The 20,902-nt window shown below is 39.7% G+C and overlaps 1 protein-coding gene across 1 annotated transcript in view; it reads right to left on the bottom strand.

Moving 5' to 3' along the window:
* PHF14 (PHD finger protein 14) overlaps nt 1-19,803 on the bottom strand; it is a 41,325-nt gene extending 21,522 nt beyond the window's left edge. The window contains 16 exon segments of the mRNA XM_061557349.1: nt 312-443; nt 746-849; nt 2,719-2,814; nt 4,195-4,301; nt 6,692-6,884; nt 6,886-6,966; nt 7,306-7,452; nt 9,292-9,429; nt 11,351-11,462; nt 11,603-11,762; nt 13,163-13,310; nt 13,492-13,755; nt 14,504-14,743; nt 17,214-17,461; nt 17,864-17,977; nt 19,517-19,803. Coding sequence (XP_061413333.1) covers nt 312-443; nt 746-849; nt 2,719-2,814; nt 4,195-4,301; nt 6,692-6,884; nt 6,886-6,966; nt 7,306-7,452; nt 9,292-9,429; nt 11,351-11,462; nt 11,603-11,762; nt 13,163-13,310; nt 13,492-13,755; nt 14,504-14,743; nt 17,214-17,461; nt 17,864-17,977; nt 19,517-19,568 — 2,336 coding nt within the window. The 5' untranslated portion in view covers nt 19,569-19,803.
* Between the last annotated feature and the right edge of the window lie 1,099 nt (nt 19,804-20,902).

Genomic DNA, 20,902 nt, shown 5'->3' with positions numbered 1-20,902 from the left:
ATAAACTGTCACATCCTGATCAGAGATAATGCATGAACGTGCCGACCCTTTCGCATCGTGCTGAACGAGACATGAAAATAATCCCACTGGATTATATTCACAAAGGCAACCACAAATAAATTATTGTTATTATTATTAGCTATTGGTCAAACATAGCCGAGTAGCAATTTGGCACAACGGGATTTGTTTTTATCAGCCTGTAACTTTATACTGCTGGGGCAAAGGCCTCTCTCAGCTCTATGTAGGAGCAAAAAGCAGAAGCCCTTTCAACATCGTAGAAATGTGAATGCCAGTGTGTCCCACTGTCTGACCAGTAGCTGTTCTTGCTGCGGCGTGGCATGCGGGTAAGAGGGGGGTCCAGGCAGCCCAGATGGTAGTAGCGTTGGCAGGTGTCACACTGTGTGAGCAGGTGCTGGTCACTGCTCTCCTGGCAAATGCCACAGCTGGGGCAGGTGGTAGCACATGCAGGCAACACATACATTTACTGTTTCAATTCCAAAGTAAATACATTTTTCACCAAAAAAACCTGTAACAGTATTTATCCATCAACTTGTAAATCGATGCAACATGTTGAATATGTAACTTGAAAAAATAATTCATTCTGAATCTGCTTGGTTTAGATGTAGCAAGTGCATTTAATCCAAGAACTAATTTTCACTGTGCCGATTAACACGTATATAAAATCAAGGTGCACAAAAGCTCTCTGACTCTCAATGGCTACTTCCAATGTTGTGATATTCGGTACCTGTGCAGAATCTGAGGGAGGGACACAGATGCTTCTTGACCCGATTTCATGAGGCTACTTTTCTGCTCCCTCAGTACTCGCAGTACTAAAGGCTGCGTCAGTTTCTGCAAGTAAAAAATGCGATGACACATTAAACACTACGCAACTGTGAACAGCAACATACAAAAGCTTAGAATCGTCTTAACTACTTAACATTTTGACAGAATTGTCTAGTATCACTTTCTTTAGAAGATTTTTCAGATAAGGCACTCAGCTGGGAATACATATGCAAATTGGGTGTACAACACTCAACCGCTGCCTACAATGCAATATTTTGTGCCACGTTTCAATGTGTAGCAGTAGACGTATTAATGCAAACCTATCACTCAAGTAAACTGACCATGCATACGCATGGAAGTGGAGTCCTTTAGGAATGATATCACAATGCAATGTATGATCAATCACAATGATGGCTTACAATTTCCAATTTTAATGCTTTGAATTATTCTGATGAATGTGACATCTTTTACCATTTATCAGAATTGGTTTGATATGTAAGAAAATAATTCAGTGCTTGGATTTCTGCAGATATGTATATATAAAAATTAACAAATCTCCAATAAATATATTGTTAGGACATTTCCAAATAATGTACTTTACACTGGGGCACCAAGGTTTTGATTAATTAAATTGAATAATAAATTTTAAGTATTTATGACAAAACAAAATCCCATAAAAGTGGGATCAAATTCAAAGCTGCCACTTAATTGTAAAGCCCTTCTCATTTGCATTCTGCACTGACAAAAGTTTTTGTTACTAATTAATCTTGACTACGCACTTCTGGTGAGGGAAATCTGAGCAAAGTTTTCATGAATCGCGAAAGTAAAACTGTGAGTGTGCTCCATTCTGCCTTATCTGAACCCATGATAGATTTCCTAAGGGCTGGAGCCTGCACTGCACAAGATGAATGTTAGTGGTTTTGAGTCGAGCATGGTAACGCTGGCCAAGCTTGTGGACTCTGAAGGTTAATTAGAAAAATTATCTTATTTGGCCAGGCTCCAGGCTACCAGGGCTAATCTGCACCCGATCTCGCTGGCTCGGCGGGCACATCCATCACAGTCGCATCGAGAGGCGTCCCACGTGGGCGCAGCTGCTCAGCCATCCGGGACGTGCGCACACGCCGCATGCAGAGCAGCTTTTGTTTGAATTCGGCCTTGGTCGGCAACACAAAGGGCTCCCTTTAAAGATACGGATACTGTCCTATACATCACCGGCACATCTCATTTTGCTCGCATTCTCTGGGATGGATTTTTATGTCCTCACGGTGATCTTCATTACTTTTCAACGGCATAAAAAAATGTATAGATTCACTACGCTGCCGAAGGTATTACTATGAATGTAAATGTGTCCAGTCTAACATTGTTTGCCTCCCTTTATTTGGAATATTTGTGATTTTTATAATTCACACCGTGGTTTCCACTCAGCAGTGTTTAAATGTACACATTTTAAAAAGGTTGCCAAAAGGTAGTCATTTTAATACGTAGGCTTTCGCGACCAATATTATTCATAATCAACGTTTTTGGGTTTAGATCGCGTTATTTATAAATGTGTCGTAACCCTCCACCACCCGACACGGCCAATCAGTAAAAAAGTGTCACGTTGACAAAAGACAAATAGTTCACTGCTTTAGCCCACCGGTGTGTTGAAGCGTGAAACCACAACATTTACAATTTGAGTACGACGTTTCGCTGGTAATTGCATCCAGCATCATCGGGCAATTCGCCAGAATGGTGAGGCTCTGCTCTGTCTCCCGTTCTTATATAGAGCAGCAGCAGGGTGACGTCATCATTAACTCATCAGGTGCAACGATTTGAGGGGGGGGGGGGGGTTATTGTAGTTATGCTGTATACACAAGGCACTTACAGTTTCTCCCGGAATTCATCAAGAACAAAACAACAAGAAGCCACCCAGTGTTTAAGCTTAATTAGGCAAACCTGTCCAGTAATCTGCCCTAGGGTGCTCCACAAGGTGTGCCCTTCTCGCTGGAGTTTATTGTTCAGACTCTTCAAGGTGTCCAAGGTCTCCATAAGCTGTAAGAGAAAAAGTGAAGAGGTTTTTTTTGGGTGGCTCAGATGTGAGCTGGTACTGCAGAAATCATTTTGTTCGAATCCAGAGAGCCACCGGTGATTAAACCAGGTTCTCAACTGTAATGAGTCAATAGACTGCATACACAAAAATAAACGATTTCATTTGTTTTGGAACTTTACTTTGCTAAATTACAGCTCTTAGAATGACAAATATTGATTTGACTGTCACTGTGCTGAACATTACCCTTTGTGGCAGTGTGGATGGGGAAAGCGCTGCCCCCTACAGTGTGGACCAGAGGTCATTTAAAGTGGTAGCTCTGTGAAATCAATTTGCTTCAGCTATTCTCTAACATGGCGCTGCACTGCTGTGGAAGGGATCCAAATGGATTCTTCGTCTAATGAGTTGACACTGAGAGCACAACTTACAAAAAATTAGGGGACACCACAAACATTTTTTAAGGATTAAAAAAATTAAGAATTACAGGGAAGTCTAATATACAGCATATTGATATATTACAATCTAAATAGAACAGAACATGAGTTTAAGACAGCTAGTTTTCAAAATTAAATGTTTGCAAAACACTATGCAGGACATATGTTATTTATATTGTGTAGATATCACACAAAGTAAGCCTATGTACTTTACAAGCAGCAAAAACAGCTGACACTTGCATTTGTAAGGTGTCTTTGCAGTCTCACACTGCATATAATCATGGCCTTGATCAAATAATGTTCTCGGATAAATTGAGTCAAATGCACATGGTAACGAATTCCCACACTGCCCAACACTACAATAGCCTAAACACATTTGATGGAAACAATACCCAGGACAGATACACATTGGTAGACTTACTTGGCATATTATATCTTTAAAAATTATGATTTATTTCACGGGAGAATACACTGCAATTCATTATTATACAAGTGAAAATTGGGTTAGTATAGTTATTTAGCAGCAGTGTTTTTATTTAGCAGTAGAGGTTTTTTTTATATAAAAAATTAGGATTGAACCTTAAATGGCCTACACGCAAATGATGTATAAATGATGCTACAGGGTATGTAAAATCCACTTCAATGAGACAATTGGCTTAAATACCCAGAGAAAACTATTTACGTAGTAAACCATCTCCTTTGTTCAGAGATCCGATGTGGAATTTGCGAAGTAGGAGGACACCAAAACATTCACAAATACACTCAATGGGATTTAAATCAATTAACCAATTACTACATTTGACAGAACAAATACCACGAGAGCATTACATTTCAAATGATAGCTATCAGTATCTAATGAACACGTGATTGTTATGGAAAGGACAGTGAATCAATTGTTTAACAGTTCTTCTCTATGCTGCGAGCTAAGAGCAGCAGCATTGCATGACGTACCCCACCATAGCTGGTCCGCAGAGCTTTCTCTTGCTTCTGCAGCTCATTCTTCAGCTTCCGCTGGTCACAAATATTCTCTTGGATCTGCATCATTTGCATGTTCCGTTCTGATGGAGAAAGAGATATACGTACATGTAGAAAAATATGCAAATAATGCAGTCCTAAAAATAATTACTTTTTAAACACTAACTGCTAAACTCTATTGTATCATGTAACTCAACATTTCTCCAGAAGTTATCATAATATACAAAACATTTTCTTGACATATTCTGGCAAGAAACTGACATTACATTTGTTCAATAATCCATATTAACAAGAGTGAAAATCGTGATGCGCATTGCAATACCTTCCAAAATAACGCTGAGCGCATGTGTAATATAGTGTTTATATTTTTGAGACACAAAATGAAAAGGCACACAGGAGGGAGCAGAATTTCAAGCAGTCTATAAAAAATGACCAGAGATAAATAAAGTAGCCCATCGTAATGGATGATCATATTGTGTAGCGCAAGGAAGAAGATAACTTCAGAGTGAAACAAACTCTATTAATTGCTTCATTTATCAACTCTGTACGGGTGTCAGTGGTCTAGAGCGATTAAACAGATAGCAAGCTTCCCCAATCTCTCACTGTTTATCGTGGCTGCTCATCCAGTATAGCTTGAGTGAGAGGTTTAAGTGCACCTACTTTGAAGGTAAAAAAATAGTGCAGTTGACTATAATAGTGAAGTCTAGACATGAGAAAGGCAGACGTGCACAGATAAAAGTCACCAAGATGTGCAGATGTGAAAGTGTATATTTCCGGTAAAGGCTGCAGAAACATAATTAAAAGATATGCGGCATTTAATTCTTTGCCTGCTTATTTTGCACTTGCTGATACAGCACTCTGAATGTGCATTATATAAAATATAAGATAGTAAAACGTAGACAAATTGCTTATGTATGATGTGATTGATTAATGCTAATGGCTTTATTCGTACAACATGTTTGTTCCATTCCAGGATGTGGATTTGTATTTAAAGCACTGTTCTACCAAGATTCCTGTTCCACACCTGATACAAAATCCCAAGCTCAAATGTATCACTTCATGACAACTGGCATATGCAAATCTAAGCGACTTCAGCAAAGATAGCAAAACAAATTAAATGCACTTATAAAAACCCAAGATGTATTGAGTAAACATTCTGAGGTTCTGGATCTATTTCCTTGGTAACCACTTCAAATAATGATTCTCATGAGCAGCAAAGTTATTGGTCACAGGTTAATCATCAATGCTTACATAAATAAATAATTCTATACTTGCAAATTTTTCGTCTTTACCACAATTTTATCCCAAGAGTGATACTGGCATACTGCCATGAGATAAAGAATACAATCGGTACTCCCTCAGGAAAGTGCAACCCCTCATAACAGAAGGTAGTCTGCAGAAGTGGATATCACAGAACTACAGGAGGATCCTTTCAAGTCACCCTTTTATCCACATGAGGGTGGAGCACTTTTGCACTCAACCTGCTACAGAGTCAGTTTAACACGTAGGCTTTCGCGACCAATATTATTCATAATAAACGTTTTTGGGTTAGATCGCGTTATTTATGAATGTGTCGTAACCCTCCACCACCCAACACGGCCAATCAGCAAAAAAGTGTCACGTTGACAAAAGACAAATAGTTTACTACTTCAGCCCACCGGTGTGTTGAAGAGTGAATCCACAACAAAATTCTGGCGAATTTCCCGATGATGCTGGATGTAATTACCAGCGAAACGTCGTACTCAAAAACTGTAAATGTTGTGGATTCACTCTTCAACACACCGGTGGGCTAAAGTAGTAAACTATTTGTCTTTTGTCAACGTGACACTTTTTTGCTGATTGGCCGTGTTGGGTGGTGGAGGGTTACGACACATTTATAAATAACGCGATCTAACCTGCTACAGAGTAATATCTGCGACATGGCAATCAAACTGATGGTGTATATTAGCAGTTGTGATTTATCCACAAGTGCAAAAAAACTAATTTATCATTTTTTTTTATGCAGTAAATGATGATAATACTGAGACCATCTACTCACTTGAAAACCCAGTTCAACTGCATACGTCTTCCTGGATTCAAACCCAGGTTCTCAAGAGTATAGGCTCTGCACTCTGACCTCTAATCCACCAGACACCCATTGTTACTTTTAATTTAGCCTATCCAGCTCTGAGGATACATTTATCAATGATAAAAACAGTATTGCATCAATCACTCAACCGCACAGCCCTGTCTGCCGAGTGGTTAATAGAGGCAAACCGAATACACATATTGGTATGGTCAGTCTTTCTCCCTTGATATTCTATCTTGAAACGAATCACATCTGCTACATGTAGAGAGATGGTAATGAAATGTAACAAAATAAACTTGTCTTTGTGCCAAAGGCCAGGGACCAAATGAGTCATAACTGCCAACACGAGGGACTGGGGGACACATCAGGCAGAGAGGCATTGTGGTTTTATATGCGTGCAGGTACCCAGGTAGTATGTGACAAAGTCGGCTGTGAGCGTGGGGTGGCGGATCTGCTTCCTGCGGCCGTCGCCAGTGCCGGGCTCCGTGGTGTCGGCCGGCATGATGTCCGTAGACACCCCCGCCAGCTGTGCCTTGTGCAGGAGCGCGCGCACTGCCGAGGCGCTGCTGGTGAGTGGGCGCGCCAGTTTCTCGCGGGGTAACCCAAGGACTGGGCCGCGTTCCCTTCGCCAGCTCGAAGCGCGCCCGGTACAGCTGCAGCTTTGCATCTATGCGTGCCTGCTGCACATTCCACATTGCACACCAGTGTGTTCGACAGCAGCGCACTGAACACGCGGCTCAAGGAAGCGCCGAATATTGCAAAAAGCTCGTAGCATTTACGATGCGAATTGGAGGTGTGCTGAAAGTTCCGGTTACAGGTCTAAGAAAATTGAGGAATATTTGGCTTGTTGAAACATCCCTTGAAAATATCCGTAGTCGTATGCCAACCCACGTTGACCTCATCACGACTTATTACAATCATCCTCACTATCCCACCCCCGCATTCGTCAAACGTACCTGCAAACACCTCAATGCATTAATCAATGCAGCACTGCAGCTCGTATTTCAATGCTGACTAACCTGCATGTCCCCCGGGTGAGCCTTTCCCTTCTCCTCGCGGATCTGCCGGCTGAAGGACTGCAGGGCCAGGTAGTTCTTTCTCTTCCACTTCCTGTCCATACGGTCGGCGTGCTGCTTGCAGTGAGCGAAAAATGGGTCTGCAATTTCCTGTGGGCAGACTACGAATCAGCTAAATGTAAAAGCAAACATGCAGTTACATTAACGTACTGTATTTATAAATCCGTGTAACTACCAGAAAGCGAAGGGAATTCTGTTAATCTAATTAAGTAATGTAGCCATTGTTTAGATAAATGTAGTAGTTTTAACAAACTGTAAATTTGTAGGTTGATATTGTAGGGTTTTCTTCATCGAAAATTCAAACATAGTACATACACAAATAACAATATAAATGAAAACTTTGCAGTCATAAAAGTTTAACACGTAAGAAAGTCACGATTGTTCTAAAAACATACATGAAAAGTAAGTGAATGTAATCTCTGAAAATATAAACTCAATCTTCCACAACGTGCAAGTCAGCTTATAATAACAAATTACTTTACAATAATGATTCGAAAAATGTTCATATAATCATGGTACTGCACAATGCTCATGCTCAAATTACCTAATAGACACAGCTTTTTATACTGCGAGGTTATATTGATAAGATTACACTATCTATTCTCGGAATGTATGTGGTGATGTTAATCATTTCCAACTAGTTACCCAATTACTACTATAATGAGCCAAGAATGTCCGTTTGTGTGCAACGTGCGTGACGTCACTCCACATTCCACGCCCCTCCCCCCATCATTAATATTCATGAGCGGGTGGATTTTTACACTCACAGAAGATGCATTTTTCTTCGCAAATTCGCTTTAAGTGTCACATTTCTTTATTGAAAATGAATCTAATAAATAATTATACGCAGTAACAAAGTGGATTTGGTGTCTTTATTTATTTCTTCAGCACTTGACACAAAAGGTAAGTCTAATTTATGCTTCTACATTATGGTAAAATAGACATTTCTCGGTAATTTTTCAGATATTTTATCGATTTCCAATTAATTTCAACCCCAGCGACCGAAAGCAGAAGAGAATAAAATAGCAGAACAGTGAATTCGAATAAATTCAAGGTCAGTTATATACAGTGCTACAGTGACATGAAATTAAGTGTTTTATTACTTCATTTTGTGCCAGATTCACTGCCATTAATACAGTGCTACAGTGAAATGCAGTGAAGTGTTTGATGACATACTTTCGTCCAAGATTCACTGCCATTAAATTTACACAAGATACAATTATACTCTGCTCAATGTTTTCGTAAATATTACAGCTTCCATCCTAGGATGGGAAAAAGGCTAGTAGGAAATAAACGTGATATTTTTATTGTGCTGATATAAATAGTAAGTGGTTGTAGACTTCTCATTTTCTAATTTGTTTCGCACATCGTATACAGCGCATGTACATCCACTGCTGGATGAGTGCCTCTCCAGTCCGAGCAGATTGTGTGGCTTATCTGACCATGCTTCACTCCGCTAGTCAGTGTGGGTTGGTGAATGCAGGCATCATGGAATTACAGCATAACAATACATTTTGCTCCACTGCCTGCTCCTCCCTACAAAGTAGCCTTGCAATTTGTAAGGTAGCCCAGGCTCAAAATTCTGCTTAGCTTTCGAGATTGGACACATTCTGAGTGATTTTAATGTATTCATATATGTACATGTACATTCATATTTAAATTACATGGATACACGTACTATGTGCGCACATTATTTTGCAAATATATACAACAGTGGCAGGCTTTATATTGACGATTAGTCAACATTCACTCCGTTTTTTCTACTGGGCAGCGCTAATAACCATGGAAAGCAGCCAACAATCAAGTAAATGCAACAATAAGGTTTTTTTTCTCCTGTTAGTTTGCACATTCCCTCTCTGCAATGTCCTGCAACTGCCGCCACTGTGATGGTCATCCTTGTAAAGAGTTTCTAAGCAAAATGAGTCTCACCTCCTCTGCAGCAGCCTCCGACAACAAACCTTCGCGCTGGGCACACATCACGTGGAAGAAGCTCCGGCACATCCCCGCATCACAGTTGATGCACACTCCGGTACGGGAAAACAGGCGCTCCTCACACAGCATGCACTCCTGCACAGCCACAAGCCCATCGGTATACGTTATATCTGGCACTCTTTGTACCTTCACATTCCAGAGCCGAATGGCTCACAGGGCTATACCTAATAAATTAACTTGAACTTGAACCCTACCCCATCAATTCACACAAGTTACACACATACCAACCAGTCAAAAGACACATGAAACATACATGATCTGTTTTGTGAATTCAGATTGGTGGATACGGAAAAGTCCTCAGTGCGTTTAATTGAGGGCACTGGTGTTTGATAAATACTTGGGTTTGATGAGAGTCATAATAATCCATGTGCATAAAGAAACATTACTTTTAATAAAAACCATCAAATAGTATACATAGTATACAACACATTTTAAAAATTATTTAAAAACCTCATCATAAAATAGAAATGCAGTGAAAGCAGTAACTATTATGTGAAAATAATAACAAATAATTTGCACTGTTTAATACTTGTGTTATTACAAACAATTATTCCACATTGGAATTCAGGCCAAGAGTGCTTTCAAGTAAGGTAAAAAGGGTAGGTTAACAGACCTGGTTAAAGATTATTTTGTATTGTATAGTTTTGCATTTGACTATGACCCATGTCTAACAGAGAAGGTCCTTTCCTATAAACATCTCGCAGTTCAACAACATTGGTTCAAGCAAGCCTCACTCTGCTGATGAGAAATTTTACGTCAAAATCCTTCCAGTTTGTGTTGAACCAATACTGCTTAACATGCACAGAAAGCCGTGTGGCTAATAATGCGTATAATTTGCATTTATTTTTTACATGGAGGGATAGATGTGAAGGAGTCATATTGTCTAATTATCATTATCCATATAGAAAATATTTATTTAGTGTTACGCTTAATGCAGTACATTTAATAGGTTTATTAAAAGAGAGAAAACTCATAATTTGGCATTCAATTTGCAGGTGGGAAAGTGTGTATAATGCTATGAGTACATATACCTCCAAAGCACTGAACGAAAATTACAATTTCATAAAAACTGCACACAAACATAAAGAGGCACTTTGTGCATAAATACCCAAACATTTCCTCCATCAGATTTTATTAGGAGCATTAACTCTAACATTCTGTTATATATTTTTTACAACCCAGTTTCCACTTGTGATAGGATTGCTTCACTGAAGCATAAAACCACAGATTGTATGTGGAGCCAATGTAGTAGACATTTTAGGCTGAACAAGTGATTTTCTTCATATTTTTCTAACCCATCTGTTTTGATATCCATGCGATGACAGGGAGCTACTGAACAATGTCATTTCAAAATTGTGCCCCAAAATTGAATGTGTAGAAGCAGACACAAAAGCCATGAAACATGCCCAACTTTGCAGAAAGCTTTCAATTTGGCCTTGAATTGCATTTTCTGGTATTATATTACAAACTACTGGAGCAGACACGGTATGGCCTTTCAGAAAGCCGACAAATGTCACCAGAACGTACATTTTTTGGTTCAGATTATGCTTTTTATATTTTAAGGTTATTTATGCACAATGATCAGTGAGCAAGGTTAAAAAAGGGCTGTTGTAACATTTTTATCAGAATTCAGTGAATAGAGGAATTTAAAATAATTCCAGAGCACACACACAAACAGCTACATCCCTGAGCAAGGTTCATTCAACATTACTGATAGTGTATTCATTCTAACACACTGCTACAATGAGACAATGTTATTTGCTTTGTTGCTCAACATACATATCAACAAAAATATATCCATGCAAATAAACTTGTAAACAAAAAAATACATGTGATTGATCAAGTATTTTCATTTTAAGTTATTATTTAAGTAAATTATACACAACAAAGATGCAGATTGCTGTGGATCAAAATGTAATATACAAGGTACATTTTGTAAGCATTTGGAAGAAATGAAAAATCCAACATAACCATAAATACCACATGACAACAGTACCTTGGCTCCGTACTTGGCATATGACATCTCGGTGAGAGTCACTGGCCTTAGCCTCTCCACGTCCTCAAATGCTACGCCAGAAACGTAGAGTGCACACACCACATGAACCCATCTGAAAAGGGGGAAACAAGTAGCATTATAGGACAGTGTGAAAAAAACTGATTCAATAGCACTCATAGCTAGCTCTCCAAAATCACTCAAAGCTGATGCCATAAGGCCCTTTTCATTAACCATACACTACCCATGACTCACCGGCCAGCATCTGTCTCCTTGAAGATGCCATCAATGGCAGGGCAGAGCTCACAGCTGGGCACAACGCCGGCTTTGCACGGATCACAGAACCAGGGCTCTGTTGAGTTATCCGAGGTGGAGCTTATCACAGACTCGCTCTCGCCATCAACACCGTAACAAGCTGAACACAAGGGAAATGTTCGCAAAAGCAGACACCATCCACTGACTAATCTGGCAGATGTGTTTACAAATACAAAAATATTTTAATTGCTAAAATTATAAAAACACAAATGACAACTTCGTGTTTAAAATTACATTTTTTACACATGCAAATCAATTATTAACTTGTTTCGCAAGCACTAGCTTTTTTACAAAGTGAGTGAAAAAAACTGCACCACATCATAAGTTAAAAATACTGCCGTCATTTTCTTGTATGTTCATTTTCACATTACACACATAGCTGCAAACATTATTGTGGTTGAATAATATACATTTATATTCCAGTGGGGTTATTTGTTTGTAAGAGTGAACTGGATTTTTTTTCTGAATTCTTTGTGCTGGGTTGTGTGATGTGCAGCGATATATCTAAAGCAGTGAGAAGTAAACCAACAACATGGCAACGTGGAGCGCGCATGTGCTTGGCCGGGTGACTATCAGCGCATGCTCTAACAGGCGGCAGTGCACAGCACTTCATCACTGTCATGCAAGCTCATGTGCTTCATACATCACCCTGTTTGCACAAAATCAAAAAAGTTTCCAAAAGCTGGACAGTGTGGATGCCTTAAATGTAACAAAGAAAGTTCAGCATGGCAGCTTTATCTAAAATATTAAAAGTGGTATTTTTAGGAAAGATATCTGACGCAGGATGTCTACCATGAGAACTGAGAAAATACCAAATAAAAATGAAATAACATTTCATCTTATTTTCATTCCAATACACTGATTGAATATATTGGAATATACATAGCAATCATCGCCCCTCCTGCAAAAACTTGGAAAGACTCCTGAAAAATAGTCATGAGACTATATGAGGCTTTCATGGGTAAACAAGCATAATAATTTGAAGTTTTCGTGACTGCAGGGATCCATACTCTTTGGTTCTTTCGGTAAAGTCACGTAGGTATAACATAAAATAAATTAAATCACGACGTTTCAGGCGCAACACAAGCGTCCGTCATCAGGTGGGACAACCACAGCAAGAAACAATTGCTGAAGTGGGCAAAAGGGGCTGCTGCAACAAGAGGCCATAAAGGCAAGAGAAGGGGGGGGGAGACCCTCCCTGTCTCTCCTCCCTGGCTCCTCGTCCCCCTTTTCTTGCCTAGATGCTCACTTGTTGAGGCAGCCCATTTTTCACACTTTACCAATTGTTTCTTGCTGTGGTTGTCCCACCTGATGATGGACGCTTGTGTTGAACCGGAAACATCGTGATTTAATTTATTTTATGTTATACCTATGTGACTTTACCAAAAGAACTAAAGAGTAAGCATGATAATATTCATGATGCTTCAAAAGATAAAAATACATTTTACATACTCAATGGCACTTTACATAGGCCACCATGGTGCTGGTATATACACGTACCTTCATGGACTGTGACTCCACAGTTGTCACACTGGACAATCTCGTTGCTGTCTTCACTGTTCTCACCAAGACACACGCTGCAGATCAGCACCTCCTGCATCTTCTGTGAAGACCTGCCTCCAGAGGTCTTACTGGATGTCACAGACTCCTACATAAACATTAAAGCAGTAACAAAACATCATTCCACAGATTTTAATATTTAAAAACTGAAATAGGGAATGTTTATGAGTTCATACATTTTATAATAGAAACAATAGGTTAATTTGTGTTATATTATCAGGTTCATAACTTAAACAACCACTGTAGTTGCAGAGGAAACATTTCCTTACTTCAGCTTTGGTCCTTTTCTTTGCTACTTTCTCAATGAGCTCCCCGATGGTAACAGATTTATCCACCGTGCTCTCCGAACCAGACACATCATCGCCACTCTCCTGCTCTTCTGACTTTGCACTCTCCTTCTCATCACCGTCCTCATCCTCCTCGTCATCACTGCCATCATCACTGCCTTTGCTGTCCTTGTCGCTGCTGTTGCCGCTCTCACTGTCATCGTTGCCGCCATGCCCTTTCGCGTCACTGCCGTCCGAGCCCTCCGACTGGAGAGTTCCACAGGGGGTTTGAAATGTTCGAGCATAAAACACATTTATGATTATAATGTCAAAGCTAATGTGCAGGTCGACCACAAGAAAAATCCATTCACACACTCAACCAGAAAATGTACATGCACCTTACTTTATTACGACACAGAAATGATACCGTATGTATATATGGCTTTAAACATATAAGATTCAATATTATGCCATTGTAACAATAAAACCAATTTCACAACTTCATATCCCAGCTACCATACAGTCGTATAATTTGACAATGAATTAATTCAACAACCATATTTTAAATAATTGTGGTTAGTTCTTATATATTGGACAATAAACAAAAGGTTAAGTAAAATAATTGTATTTTATGTTTTCACATAATGAAGAACCGAGGCTGTTTGCTCTTTTTTTAAAGATATCCCCTATTGGAAATCAAAATATTTCTATATATTACAGTGATGAGCGCACTGCACTGTCAACCTGCATACCTGAGCTTAATTCCTGTACATGGTTAACATCAGTGGCAAGTGATATCAGAAGATGTTCTAAGCGCCCCCCCCCCCGCACTTCATCAACCCAAATTGACCAGCGTGGTGAATTATCAAACAACCCCCATGACCTAACAAGGCATGGGGAGGCCTTCATCAAGCAATAGATTGAAACATGGCTGTTTTTGTACATATTATTTTAAAAGCAATGCATACAACCATAGATTAATGTCAGTATTAGCATTAGCCATGTGTACGAGTACCTCGGAGCCACCCCCTTGTTTGCCAACTTTCTCGGGGTCCCAGTCGTTGTCGTCCTCGCTGTCATAGTCATCCATGTTGCCCAGGTCCTGCTCTGTCAGCACAACGGCTGGCGTACTGCGCTTACGGCGAAAGTTCCACTTCCTCTTTTGATCCTTGGCTGATTGTGCATCATCATTCGAGTTTTTAGCAGAAGGTGCACTCTCACTGTCACTGCTCTCCGACTCCCCAGAGCTGGTCTTCTAAAAATAAAAGAACAAAAACATCGAAAATGCCCAAATACAATCTCTAACGATTTCACAATGTGCCATATAATACCAACACTCATATAACTTCTCATAAATAACTCGTGTACCTGCACTGAACAATTTCTATCATAGTCTTAATAAACAATGTTTACCACCTTGATTTGAAGCTTTCGTGACTGCAGGAATCCATACTCTTTGTTTCGACCGTCCTCAGGCAGAAAAAATAATCCAGCAGTGGAACTGCTGAACCAGCAGCGGTTACCAATTATTTTATCATTTCAAAGGCCATGGAAATAGGCAAGCAGTGTCAACAACATCCATAATGTATAAATTTCGATTTAAAGCTTTCGTGACTGCAGGGATTCATCTTCTTGGTTCTTTCGGTAAAGTCACGTAGAAGGGAAATAATAAAATAATAAAAATAAAACATTATAAAATACAATTCTCACGACGTTTCGGCCACAACGCAAGCAGCCGTCCTCAGGTGAAGAACAGGTCTGTCTTTCAGACGCTGTCTTTCCGACAGACCTGTTCTTCACCTGAGGACGGCTGCTTGCGTTGTGGCCGAAACGTCGTGAAAATTGTATTTTATTATGTTTTATTTTTATTATATTATTATTTCCCTTCTACGTGACTTTACCGAAAGAACCAAAAAGAAGAAATGTATAGTTTACGATACCTTTCAGAGGTTAGGATGTGACCTCCATGTCAAAAAACACTGCATTGTTATGTTTGTGAAGACACTATTCACACACAGGTACATTGCTTCAAATGTAAAAGATTAGAAAGTAAAAAGTTTTCCTTTAAAATATAGGGCTGTCCTGAACAATTTATATGTATTGTCTGTAGGCCTGTCTTCTTACATAGCATCTGGAAACATCGTAGACTATTAAGAGTGTGTGAGCCACAGTGTTCATTGCAGCTACAGAATTAAAGTTGCTTTGCATGAACAATTTAGCATTCATCAAACCCTGACACAGTTATCAGAATGCTGGTGCCCTTCTGTGAATCTAATGGGAAGCCACATACATGGCGAGGGTTTATTGCATTTCAAACAGATCTTCCCGGTGTGTGTAAATCATTTTTTTGCTATTAATTGTTCACAATCATTTAATGTGCCCATAAAACAAAAATATGCTTTGTGCTTTCCTTATAATACAATGTAATTTGGTTACTGCTGTGCTGAGCACAGTATCTGATGGCATAACTGCTATTAGTAAAATAGAAGCCACAAACGAAATTGAGCCAACACACTTTGCAAGGTTTTTGAAACATGATCACATGATATGCAGTATATATGCAAATTATTCGCAAGATTCTCATCCCTAAATACCAGTTATACACAGCCTTAAACAGCTATTGTCCCTCTGTATTCAATTCGCATTACACTCACAACATACTAACCATGGGATATACCCAATAAGAATATAATTTGAAAACCGAAATAATTCAAACATGTGGTGAGTATTTATATCAACTTGCACAAACTGCATACATTTTAAATGCACTTAGTATGTGAGCATGTATTAAACCCAGGAAGAATTGTTTAAACATTTCAAATGTTCTGTAAGAAAATAACAGCATCTCTCTAGTGCTGTGCAAATGACAGAATGACAGTAAATAACTACACACCAGTAGCGCTGGGGATTTCTAATTCAGGTGAATCATATTTGAGCCAATACAACTTATATAATTACCAGTACAATGAATTGAAATTAAATTGTGTATGCAATCAAGTAACAACACATGATGCACAGGTGGTAAATTATAAGTAGGCTTAAAGCTGCCAAAACTGGAGGTTAGGTTTTGCAATCATCCAATCAACTTAAAAAAAGTCAGGTGTAAGAATATGCCTGGCAATAACGGTTTGTGGGTATAAAAAGATGGCTACCACAGGTTGAATATTTGCGTTGCAACAGCTTTTTCAATGGTACTCATTCTTGTCCTTTAGTGTTAACAAGAATCACCCTCACCCACAAGAAGTGAGTTTATTATTTATGTGCTTCATACTTAATTCAAAGGGATTAAACGTGGAAATGCAGGGAATGTGCTTTTACAGAACAATACAAAATCCCATCATACATTGTTACTATAATGGAAGAAATTGATACTTATGTAAGGTTTTGGGTTGGGCTGTATAACTCTGCCTTTTCAGGCTGCACTGCGTGTTCAGCATTGCTAACAGTTCGTGCTGGGAGCTTCTTTGGGAACTGAATGTTCTTCCGTTACTGGAAAAGGTCCCAGCACATGGAACGAAATGCCAGGCATCATGTTGGACAACACAGTATACAACCCATTCTATGTTCATACACCGTACACTGAAACCGAATGTCCGTTATTGATTGTTGTCTAAATATTCTATTGGTAGCTTCCATAAGCTCTTAAGAGCCTAGGCCTCCAGGCTTGTCTAAAAGAGCTAAGTACCACTGATGGCACATGGCAATTTGTTTTCCACATTACATACCTTTGCAACGTCACCACTCCCCTTCGATTGCTGCCGTCCACCCTTCTCTTTCCCCTTGGCTCCAGATTCACGTTTTCTTGAAACTTCCTTCTGATCCGAATCGGAGCTGGATTTGTCCTCCTCTGCTTCTTTTGCTTTCCCATGGCCATCTTCTTCGCTGTCTTCACTTTCAGAATCTTTGCTTTTTTTTTCTTCTTTGCTTTCAGAAGCTTTACTTTCTGCATCGCTACCATCTGTACCAGAAGAACCTAACCAAGCCATTAAATTTTATATGCATTCAGTTCTTAACAGACATGTACCAATGCGCAAATTCTTCAATTTAAATCAATATTCATGCACACGATACAAATACAATTGTACAGAAACGATTATTTACAATTTACACCCGTGATGTGCTCATGGTATATTTAGGCTAACGCAGAAAACACAACTACAGACGATGTGGAACAAACCAGAAACAAAACAAATGGGCCATTAAAAAAATATACAAATAGATTATTGACCTGTGACTTTAAATTGGAACAATGTAAGTGGTGGAGGGGTGATCTTTACATGTAAATGGTGGAGGTGTGATCTTTACATGTGTATTTTCCATTGTAGATGAACATGAAGGTGAATTGAGGTTATCCAAGACCACAGTCTTTATTTACCTGAGGCCTCATCGACATTGAAATCGCTGTCGTCTGAGCTGTCGTAACCAAATGCTGCCTCCAGCAGCTGGTTCTGCACTGGCTTGACACGCCGCTTGTTCGGGTCTCTCTCCACTGCAAAAGAATTACAAAATCAAAAACACGACCCGTGTTAATACTGTGTATTAGTCGACGACATTAGGTGCTGCACTTGCACAAGGCTATTATCAGGCCCGGACTGGCCAAAGGGCAGTCCAGGCACATGCCTGGTGGGCCTGGTTCATTCCGAGGGCCGGTGGGCTGGTATGCGTGGGGAAATTGCAAATGTTAGCGGAGTAAAAAAAAATTGTATTACCTCTGTGTACGCTCCATTGCTTATTTACATTCTCAGTTGGCATTAAGCCCCATATCTTGCAGCCCCAAAGCTTCTTCCTCACCGGCCCATTTGTTCTTTGGAGCGACCCAAATGAGCCAATGAGATGGCACGGCAAAACAACGCTAATACGCCAACATCACAAATCTAGCTCGTACTGTATACAGTTTATTATCGCACAACTCACGAAAACAAATTGCCCATAGCACGAATTTCGGCCGGTGTGTTTATGGTGTGTTTACAAACGCCTGGGCCAGTTGCAAGTGCTTTAAAGTATAGCTTGACGTGACTGAACATGAATTGCTACATCCACACTCGACTAGCGAATGGATTTAGATTTGCTGCCATCATCAGCCATGGATCAATTCACTGCTGGATGGCCTCACCATGCTCCCACGTACTCACACATGACCCCTAGGTCTAGGTATGTGTCCATCATGGTAGTACATGGGCATGGCCATATCTGTACATTGTACATTGGGGTACTTGCGCATGGCCTCGGATGTGTAACAAATTACACTTAACTTTTAACCAATGGGTGAAGTGTAAATCCTTCGGTAACGATACAGTAATGTGGTAGACTGCACATTACCTAATCTAAGTGTACACATGGCGCTCAGACGTGGGTGTGCTTATAACAACACGTGGCTTTAGCTAGGAGTACTGTACATTCGCGTGGCCTACACTTTTAACCGAGTACACCAACGGGGTGCACGTGGCTTTGGTTGCGAGCACAGTACACGAGTGTCGTGCCACATTGCACTTTGTCTGCATTCGTGGACGAACTCGCCCGTGGCCTCCGATGCGTACACTTGTACGTGATTTTAATCCCAAATGGCAATGCACCATGGTGCCCAACCCCAGGAATCCCACGAAACACAAGCTGACAGACCTATGATCACATCACGCCGAATGAGCCCAATTTCGCCAGATCCTCGCCTCGTTATACCGCATAGAGGCTTGAATAGGTGACCACCACCACCACGCACACACACACAGTGAGTGATGAAGCTGCAGCTTCAATACGGTGGCCACAGAAGACATGGCAGGCCAGCAAAATCCATCTGTACTACAGTCGTTTCGTTTTACGGCCTTGCACTCCAGACCCGCACTGGGACCGGCGTTCCCAATGTGAACATTGCAAACAACCGCGGCGGCGGCCGTGAGAAGGCCCTCCTCCATCCCTCCCTCCCAGTACAGTGGCGTCAACAATAAAGGGGCTGTCCACATCCAGCAGTGGCGTGACCACACCGGGCAGCGTGTGCGTGTGTGTGTGTAAGAGGCCGAGGGAGGCCACTCACGCATAGCTTTAAACATGAACGCGACGTCGTCCCCGTCGGCCCCGCCAGGCATTGGACGCTCACCCCCCCACCCAACCCCGGCCGCGACTCGGCGGCGAGGCGCGTCCGCCACAAGTAGCAAGCGAATAAGCACGGCGTGTGCGCGTGTCGCTATGCTAGTCGTTTGTTGTTGTTCGTAGTAGTAGTTGTGGTGGTTGCTGCATTACTGTGGGCTTGTTTTCATTGTTGTTGTTGTTGCTAGCGCCACAAAAGCCGGAATGTCGGACTCGGCTCCGGCTGGGCCATGCGCTCCGATTTCCCAGCGCGCTTAGGCGTGGATCTCAACCGCGATTGGACGGATGGGTGAGGAGGGGGGGGGGCGGGAGCTTGAGGGCGAGTTTGACCAATGGAAAGGCGGCGATTCCGAGGCGCCGGCGCAGTGGGCGGAGCGAGCGGCGCGGATGTGCAGTGGGAAATGTGGGAAGGCGTGGCTTCTCTTTGATTCTCAGGCTTCAGCTGTGAAGTCATGGGGGGCAGGGTATTATACATACTATATTATACATACTATATTATAAATACTATATTATACATACTATATTATACATACTATTTTATAAATACTATATTATACATACTATATTATACATACTATATTATAAATACTATATTATACATACTATATTATAATACTATATTATACATACTATATTATAAATACTATATTATACATACTATATTATACATACTATATTATACATACTATATTATACCTACTATATTATACCTACTATATTATACATACTACATTACACATACTATATTATACATACTATATTATACATACTATATTATACATACTATATTATACATACTATATTACACATACTATATTATATATACTATATTATAAATACTATATTATACATACTATATTATACATACTATATTATACATACTATATTATACATACTATATTATAAATACTATATTATACATACTATATTATAAATACTATATTATACATACTATATTATACATACTATATTATAAATACTATATTATACATACTATATTATAAATACTATATTATACATACTATATTATACATACTATATTATAAATACTATATTATACATACTATATTATACCTACTATATTATACATACTATATTATACATACTATATTATAAATACTATATTATACATACTATATTATAAATACTATATTATACATACTATATTATAAATACTATATTATACATACTATATTATACATACTATATTATACATACTATATTATACCTACTATATTATACCTACTATATTATACATACTACATTACACATACTATATTATACATACTATATTATACATACTATATTATACATACTATATTACACATACTAT

This window comes from Lethenteron reissneri, chromosome 23 (assembly GCF_015708825.2).
Source record: "Lethenteron reissneri isolate LAM-NWPU_2019-01 chromosome 23, ASM1570882v1, whole genome shotgun sequence".
Classification (NCBI taxonomy): Eukaryota; Metazoa; Chordata; class Hyperoartia; order Petromyzontiformes; family Petromyzontidae; genus Lethenteron; species Lethenteron reissneri.
This window is presented reverse-complemented; position numbering and strand designations above follow the sequence as displayed.